At 50.0% G+C, this 8,592-nt stretch overlaps 1 protein-coding gene across 1 annotated transcript in view; it reads right to left on the reverse strand.

Annotated features, from left to right (window-relative positions):
• Nucleotides 1–7,578, reverse strand: part of LOC307067907 (E3 ubiquitin ligase RNF157-like) — a gene marked incomplete at both ends in the record, with an annotated part of 72,708 nt that extends 65,130 nt beyond the window's left edge. Inside the window, 5 exon segments of the mRNA XM_079725534.1 lie at nt 5,670–5,959; nt 6,400–6,518; nt 6,759–6,923; nt 7,064–7,456; nt 7,545–7,578. Of these exon segments, the coding sequence (XP_079581660.1) occupies nt 5,670–5,959; nt 6,400–6,518; nt 6,759–6,923; nt 7,064–7,456; nt 7,545–7,578 (1,001 nt within the window).
• Between the last annotated feature and the right edge of the window lie 1,014 nt (nt 7,579–8,592).

The raw sequence follows: 8,592 nt of genomic DNA on the forward strand, positions 1-8,592 counted from the left end.
TTTTTCCTAATGTACTGTAGGCATCTTTCCATGTCTGTACTTATGGATTGACCTCATTGGCTCATTGTTGTTTTTTTTTTTTTGGCCCGCTACGAGCAGCTTGCGGGATCTTATTTCACCAACCAGGGGCTGAACCCGGGCCTCAGCAGTGAAAGCGCCAGAGTTCTAACCACTGGACCGCCAGGGAATTCCCGATATCATTGTTCTTAATGACTACATAATAACCATCTCTTGGGCTTCCCTGATGGAGCAGTGGTTGAACGTCCGCCTGCCGATGCAGGGGACATGGGTTCGTGCCCCGCTCCAGGACGATCCCACATGCCGTGGAGTGGCTGGGCCCGAGAGTCATGGCCACTGCGCCTGCGCGTCTGGAGCCTGTGCTCCACAACGGGAGAGGCCCCAAGAGTGAGAGGCCCGCATACCGCAAAAAAAAAAAAAAAGAATTTTCAAATATGTAGATATTTTCTTACTTTTTTTCTTGTTTTCTATCTTATTTGCATCACTGTCTGAGAATGTACTCTGTATGATTTAGAACATTTGAATTTGTTGAGACTTGTTATATGGCCCAGCATTTTCATAAACATTCCATGTAGACTGGAGAAGAATTTGTGATCTGCAGTTGTGGCTGCAGTATTCTCTATGTATCTATTAGGTAAGGTCTGCTTATCCAGTTGTTCAGATCTATTTCTTACTAGCTCTCCATCTGCTTGTTTTAACAGTTACTGATATATGCATCTTCCACTGTATTTGTAGATTTGTCTTACCTTCTTGCAATTCTGTCCATGGTTTTGCTTTCTGTATTTTGAGGCTATGTGTATTAGGCACACACAAATTCAGAACTCTTATGTCTTCTTGGTGAATGAAGCATACCATCATTATGAAGCATCCCTCTTTACTTCCACTCATGCTTTTTTGCCATAATGCCTACTTTCTTTTGGTAGTTTTTGCATGGTTTGTCTTTTTAAATTTTTGTTCTTCTTTCAAAAATTGTGGTGCAATGCACAATTTACTGTCTTAACCATTAAAAGTTTTAAAAATTGCGGTAAAATCTCTGTTAACATGAAGTTTACCATTTTAGTCATTTTAAAGTGTACAGTAAAGTACATTTACATTGTTCTGCAATTAATCTCCAGAAGTCTTTTCATCTTACCACACTGAAGACGCTATATGTGTATCCAGTTAACAATTCCCCATCCTTGCTCCCCACCCCCTGCTTGGCAATCACCCTTCCTACTCTCGAAGAATTTGTCTACTCTAGATGCCCTCATACAAATACAAGCAGACAGTTATTTGTTTCTTGCTGCTGGTTTATTCCACATAGCACAATGTTGTCAAGGTTCATCCATGTTGTAGCATGTGTAGCATTTCCTCTCTTTTAAAGGCTAAGTAATATTCCATGGTGTGTATATACCACATTAAAAAAAAATCTTTTCATCTCTTGATGGACGCTTGGGTTGCTCCCACCTTTTTGTGATTGTGAATAATGCTGCTATGAACATGAGTGTTTAATAGCTGTTTGAGTCCTTGCTTTCAATTCTTTTGGTTATATACCCAGAAGTGGAAGTGCTGGATCATATGGTCATTGTTTAATTTTTTGAGAAACTGCCATAATGTTTTCCATAGTGGTCGCACCATTTTACATTCCTACCAGCAATGCACAAGTATTTTAATTTCACTACATCTTTGCCCACACTTGTTATTTTCTGTTTTTTGTTTTTGTTTTGATAACAGTTGTCTTAATGTGTGCGAGGTGATACTTACTCTGGACTTAAGTTGCTGTCAAAAGCAAAGGACCTTAGGGCACAAGGACCCCAAACCATAGAATCACCTCCCTGTTCTGTCTACCCCTGATAGTTTTCACTCTCATTAACCCACCAGATGTTTCCAAGCAGATGTTTTGAGGAATACATTGTCTCTTTTGTTTTAGTAGTCCTTAGTGGGAGGGTTAGTCTGAATTATCTGGACCACCATCACTTCTTTTCTGTATTTCAAGAAGAAATGAAGTGGGTCTTAAATGTAGAAGGAGAGTAGGAGTCCATGGATTTAATATTTCTTTATTTTTTAAACCCCGTTATTTCCCACGTCTCTATTTTAAGTAACCTGGAGTAGATATACTGGCTGAGTACTCGCAGTAGCTCACATTAACAGGCAGTGAATATTTTTTTTTAGATTAAGTGGGAATAAAAAGAGAAGAAAATCCATGGATGAAAAAAGAGTGGAAGAAGAAGGGGAGAGAGACGGAGGACCTAGAGGGATAGAGATGGAGAAAGCAGAAAAGTGGGAAAAAGAAAAGAGAAAGATGAAGCAGGGAGAACAGAATTAAACGAAGCTCCATTTAGTTTTACCAAGACCTGTAGCCAGTGCTTCTGTAGAAATCCAGAGTTACTAATGTTTAAGAATCAATCAAACAAAAAATTCCTTTCACATTGTCCTTTCCTTGACAACCATTCACTTATTTTCATGACTGGTCATGGAAAAAGGAAACTAATTCATTCACTCAACAAATATTTATTAGGTACCCACTATATGCCAAGCTCTGTTCTGTGCACTGAGGAGAAAGAAATGAACAAAACCTACACAAGCCCTTGCCCTTACTGAACTTCTGTTCTACTGGGCCACAGTACACAAGGTACAGTGATTGAGGTGCTAAATGTTGTAACAAACAGATCACAACTTCTCAGCAGGTTAACATAATAAAGGTCTGTTGTCTGCTCAGCTGAGAGTCCTTGCATGTATTTTTGGTCCTGCGGATCTGCCCTGCTCATTCAGAGTCACACTTCTGCTTCATGTCTATTGGCAAGAACTAGTCACATGGCCCCAAAGGCAAGGGCATGGCTGGGAAATGTAGTTCCCAGTAACAAACACAAGTCTTTGGTGACCAGCAAACTGATTCTTCACATGGAACGATACAGACAAGAAACTGAATAACAAATTATTTATTACTTTAGGAGGTGATAAATGCTATGGGAAAAATGCAGGAAAGAAATAGAGTGTCTGGGAGGGGGGAGTATTGAAAATTTAAGTAGACTGGCGAGAGAGGGACTCACTGGGCTGAGCAAAGCTTGAAGGAAGCAGAGGCGTGAGCCATGTGAATATAGGGGAGACGGTGTTACTGGAAGAGGGAACACTCAAAAAGGAGCCCATTATGGCTGAAACAGAGCCAGCGGAGAGAGGCAGGAGATGAGGTCAAACAAATCAGAGGCAAATCGTGTGGGACTCTAGATTTATCCTCTGAATGAGATGAGAAGAAATCAGATGGGTGTGAGCAGAGGAGAGCTAGGATTCGATCTGCACTTTATCGAGACCAGTGTGGTGGCTACATTGGGAATACACTGGATGGGGGCAAAGGGAAGGAGATAAAAGTGCATGGCACCAGAGTGGCAACAATGGAGATGATGAGAGATGTCGGTTGCTAGATACATTTTGAAGGCAAAGCAGGATTTGTAGATGGATTGAAGATGGAGTTTGAGAGAAAGACAGGAGTGACTGTGGCCTGAGCAATTAAGAGATGGAGCTAGGGAAGACCATGGTGGAGCACGTTTGTGGGGGGAAGTCAAGAACTCACCTCTAGACATGTTGAGCTTGCGACGTCCATGCGAGTTTCCCGTGGAGACGCTAAGAAGCTGCTGGACTAGGGTCTGAAGCTCAGGAGAAAGCCCTGGGCTTGAGCTATAGGTTTAGAGTCCTTTCTCAGGGTAAAGACACTATTTAAAGCCTTGAGACCGAAAGAGAAGGGCAGGCAGTGTAGTTGAAAAAGAGAGACCCAAGGGCTGAGCCTTAGGTGTGGACAGAATAAGATGTGGCCATTGCTGGGGATGGGGAGAAAGAAAGTGAGGGAAGGAAGCGGGCGTGAGTGGGGAATTATTTGGGGCTGTGGTTCATCAGATCAGAATCAGAATGGAGCACCATTAATGGTGACCAAGGGGTCTGTTTCCCCCCAGCTCCACTCCTACCTGCCTGCCTCTAGCTGTGTACAATCCCAGTGGTCTGATGATGGCCAGGGCCGTCAGCTGCTCATTCCATGCTTCTGCACTCTTTCACCACCACCCCTCGCTCTCATAAAGGTTTGGTCATTCATTCAGCAAATCTTTACTGAATGCCTATATATGTGCCAGGCCCTGAGTGAACAAGTTAGACAAGGCCTGTGCCCTTATGGAGCTTATACTCCATAAGGGGGCTGGGGCAGATAATAAACAATCAACAAATAGACAAACAAGAACATTCCTAATTCAGGGAAAAAGAATAGAGAATGCCCTGCTTTGGTGAAGGGGATCATGAAAATTCTCTTCCAGGAGGGGACATCCGAGCTGAGACCTGAGCACTAAAAGGATGATGGCCATCAGATCTAGGGGTCAAGGATCTGGCTGGAGGGAGGCTTGCAGTGCTGCAGGGGAATGTTGAAGGCCAGTGTGCTGATCATGGTGAGGAGCCCCCTCACATGGGACCTTGTAGGCTATGGTTACAAAATTGGTTTTATTCTAAGTGTGACGAGGACACCTCCCATGGGTTTAAGCAGAGGACTCACGTGACAACATTTCACAGACCTCACTGGGTTGGTCAGATGGAGAGCAGACAGTAGGGGGCAGAGTGGAGGCAGCGAAAGGAGTTAGGAGGGTTTTCTAGCTGAGGCCACAGGTGGCATCTTGCACTAGGATGGGCCAGGATGCACGTTGTCTTGGACGAACGGGTGGGTCAGGCAGTCATACATATATCAAGCTCTTCTCTGGGTCCAGGCCTATGCAAGGCCAAGAAGAGCACCTCCTAAAGAAACATGGGCGAGGTACAGTCCTTGCCCTCAGCTTACTGAATGCTGAATTACAGGAAACTCAGACCACACATATTAAGGTGCCGGGTAAACACAAAGCAACCAGTAAGTCAGTGCATAGGAGGGGCTGACTAGGTGCAGAAGGGGGACTGGAAACAGTAACTGGCTACCGCGCAAAGGGGAGACTTTGGAGCCTTCTCCAGACGGGCGGGGCGGCTCATTTTCCAGCGGGCAGCGGCAGAGGGTCGCGAGCAGCGCTGCCTCGCCGACCCCAGCCCACGGACCCGCGTGGCGGCGGGGCCTGGATTGCCCAAGAACTTGGCTCCGGGCTCCAGTTTCCCAACTCACTCGGAGCTCAGAGAAGCGGTGACTCAGGTGAGGGCCCTCCCGGCACGCCGCGTTCTCAGCCAGCCTGCAGTGACTCACCACCTCGCTCCCTCCCTCACCGCTGACCCTGGGCCAATCCCTTAAGGAGTCTACACCCCACTCTTCTCACTTGGCCGGGACAATTGCCTGGTGGAGTTTTTAGCTCCCCGGGGGCAGAGCTTCTGTCAGCAACCATCCAGGTTCCTCGAGAGAGGCTTCTCCTAGGGTCTGGTGGAGCGTAAAACTCTTGGGTGGACCCGAAGGCCCCAGGCCCTCCCCGTGCACCGAAGGAGGGCTTTAATGCCTGTGCATTCTTCTAATTTCAGAGCCTTTCAACAGCATTTTATACCGAATACAATTTCGCAAGTCTTGGTGTCCTGGAGGAATTTTCCCTTGGACACCTCTTGGTCAAAATTTGCTTGGGGGAAACAAAAAAGCAACCAGAGTAGGCCCCCAAAGTCTGCAAAGCAGAGACCAGTGGCAATGGGAGGTGAGAGTGCGGCGGACTGACCAACGGGCCCCGGGGCAAGGGGACCACCGCGCGAGGGCGCGGGCCGAAGCTCTGCTCGCCCGCGCAACGGAACGCGGGCGGCGAGAATCGCGAGAGCGCTCAGCTCCCCTGCAGCGAGCCCTCGCGCAGGAGCAGAGGCCCAGGCGGCGGGCGTTGGCTGCGGGGTCGCTCGCCTGGTTCTCCGGCTGGCATCTAGGCGCCCCTACTTCCAGCGCGCCTCGTCGCACCCAGGCGACCTGAGCGGCCCCCAACCAGCCTTGGGCCAGAGTTCTGCCCGCAGTCCTCTGCTCGCCCAGGCGCCGGCGCTCGCCGCCCGGCTGGGATGCGGCAGGTAGACTGCGGAAGGCGCACCCTCCTTCCGGCCCCTGCCCCTCTCCTGGACCCTCCCTCGAGCCCTGGCGCGCCTCTGCTCGCCGGCCAGAGCTTGCTATCTGTGCCCCCGAGTTACCTGCCTCGGGAAGTCCCAGTTCGCAAGCAGCCCGGACTGTAAAAGGGTGGATTCGGCAGAGCCCAAAACCACATTTCTAGGGGAGGGGTGGGGTCCCCATCTAGAGGGTCGCAGATCGCATTACCGGCCGAGGGGAGGAGACAGCAGAAGGGAGAGTCCACAGGGGAAAAGTTGCTTTTCGCTTAGTACTCACCCTCCCCCTCCCTAACGCGCTGCGATGCCGGTAGGCTCGGGGACACAGTGTCCGCCCAGGTTCCGGAGCCCGAAGGCCCCGGAACGGTTTGGCAGGACAGAGGCATCTTTCCATACGCGGATGCTGCAGTCAGAGCGCCGCTTGGCCTGCAGGGCTGCGGGGCTCCGGGGCTCCGAGGGCGACACCCGTCTGCCCACGGGCGGGAAGCAGAAGCCCGCCTCCGGGCACCGAAGATCTAGAGCAATAACAGACGTATAAATAAATCAATGAGCGGCTCTTTGCTGCCAGCAGCAGGGAAACCTCGGGCTGATTAAATGCAGACGCGGGGTGTCTGCCAGGACAGGAGGGCGGCGGGGTACCGGGAACTGGCGTGGAGGCGAAGGGTGGGGGGAAGGGAGGCCGGGGCAGGAGCGACAGGAAAGACCCAAAGCCACGTTTTTAAACATGGTGGGGGGATTTTAAAGGAAAACAGTACGGGGGAGGTTGGGACAGGGCTGCGGGCCTCTGGGCCTTCCAGCCACCCGGGGCAACTTTCCGGGTGGGAGGTGCGGCCCGAGGGGCGGCTCGGGCGGCGGCTCGGGCGGCGGGAAGCGGGAGTCCGAGGCCGAGGGAGGAGGGGCGGTCACTTTAAAGGCTCTTTCTTACCCATAATGCTTTGTGGGGGCGTTGCCATAGTGGATCCAAGATGGCGTAGAAAGTAATGAGAGGTAAGTTCTGAATTCCCTCTTCTCTGCTGCTGGGACCGCTCCGCGACCTGCCGGAGCCCTCCGGAGAGAGGACCGGACTCCCCTCTGGTCCTCCAAGTCCCGGGAGGGTCGGCCCCGGGGCAGGCCTGGGGCCCAGACGGCTCGCGGCGGGGCCTGGGAAGCGGGGCTCTTCGAGGCGAGGCCCGGACGCTGGGTCTGTTTACAGCTTCTTTCCCTCCCTGGCCCCCTTCCCCTCCGCTGGGGGCCGCGGAGCCCTCGGCCCAGGCCATGGAGAGGGCCTCGCAGACCCCGGCCGCGAGCCTGCGGGAGGTTTGTCCAGCCCACGGCACTCCGGGAGGGGGAGTCGAGCCGCCTTGCACGCTCCCCTCCTCCGGGTCGCGGCTGAGGGTGGGGAGCGTGTAGGCCTCCCACGCCCCGCTCGATTGCCCCCTCTGGGCTCGGACTTCCACGCGGGGTGGGGCGGGGGCTGGAGGGTGAGTGCGGGGAAAAGTGGGTCAGGGGTGCACCCCTCCCTCCCCCGCCGAGGGCTGTTGCCTGAGCTTCACTTTCTTTACCCCCTTTCTCCGCCCCCTCCTCGGAAATTCTCATTGGGCCACAAGCACATCAACAAAAATAAAAACAGAGGATTTTCTTGAGCTAAGGGACTGCAGCTTTATCTAAGGAACTTTGATTGCTCTCCCCCCAAATTATTTGAGCCTTGTGCACCCTCCCCTTTGCTGAGGATCGTCCAGCCAGGCTAGAAAATCAGGGTCTTAGGATTCTTCTTGGATTGAGACCCTCAGGTTGTTTTTGAAACTCAAAATTGTTGTTCCTTCACCCTCACCACTTACACTTTTCAGGCAAATCGTTAATAGATGTGTAACTGCAGAGACAGTGGATGCCTAGAGTTGGGCGGGGGAGGGGGGAGGAAGGCGTCGTCCTGGCAGTTTGTTCTTCATTCTGCCCTCTCTTCAACTCGTATGAGTGGATTTCTTCTCCGTCATCTCTTCTTTTTTCTCCTTCTTTTTCATTTGATTTATTGAAAGTAAGGTCAGTCAGATATGACATTTTTATGTTTGGATTTTAAGAACACTTTCTAATTATTCTTTTATCACACAGAGAGGAAATGTTTTTGTTTTAAAGTAAAGCAAACAGACTCATTTACAAAGCTGCATACTGTACCATTTTGGTAACTTTTCCATTTGAAATTTATATGCCCTTTCACTTGAGGCTGATAGAATGTTTGCTACATGTCTCTTACTGGTGTTGTCTAGACACATTTTACTTTTCTGTTTATCTCAGGAATTGGATGAAGTCATTGATGACTAAAGAACTACAGTGCTGGTGAGATGTGTAAGGTGAGACTGCAGTTAAAAATGATTTACCTTTTTTCCTTCTTTATTTTAATCAAGTCATGAGGGTGAGACTGAAACTAAGTAACTTGATGGGGCCATCTTTATTTCCAAATCACTCACTCAGTCAAGTGGGAGTAGAGGCAGGGCTAGATTTGGAAAGGACAACTGTGTCAAGTATACCAAACTTTTCAGCTACTGGAGCTTATCCAGAGCCAAATGTTATTTGCAGCCATCCTTGATGAGTATCTTCACCAGGGGTAATTATAGT

The sequence above is a fragment of the Hyperoodon ampullatus genome, assembly GCF_949752795.1.
Source record: "Hyperoodon ampullatus genome assembly, chromosome: 19".
In the NCBI taxonomy this organism is placed as follows: Eukaryota; Metazoa; Chordata; class Mammalia; order Artiodactyla; family Ziphiidae; genus Hyperoodon; species Hyperoodon ampullatus.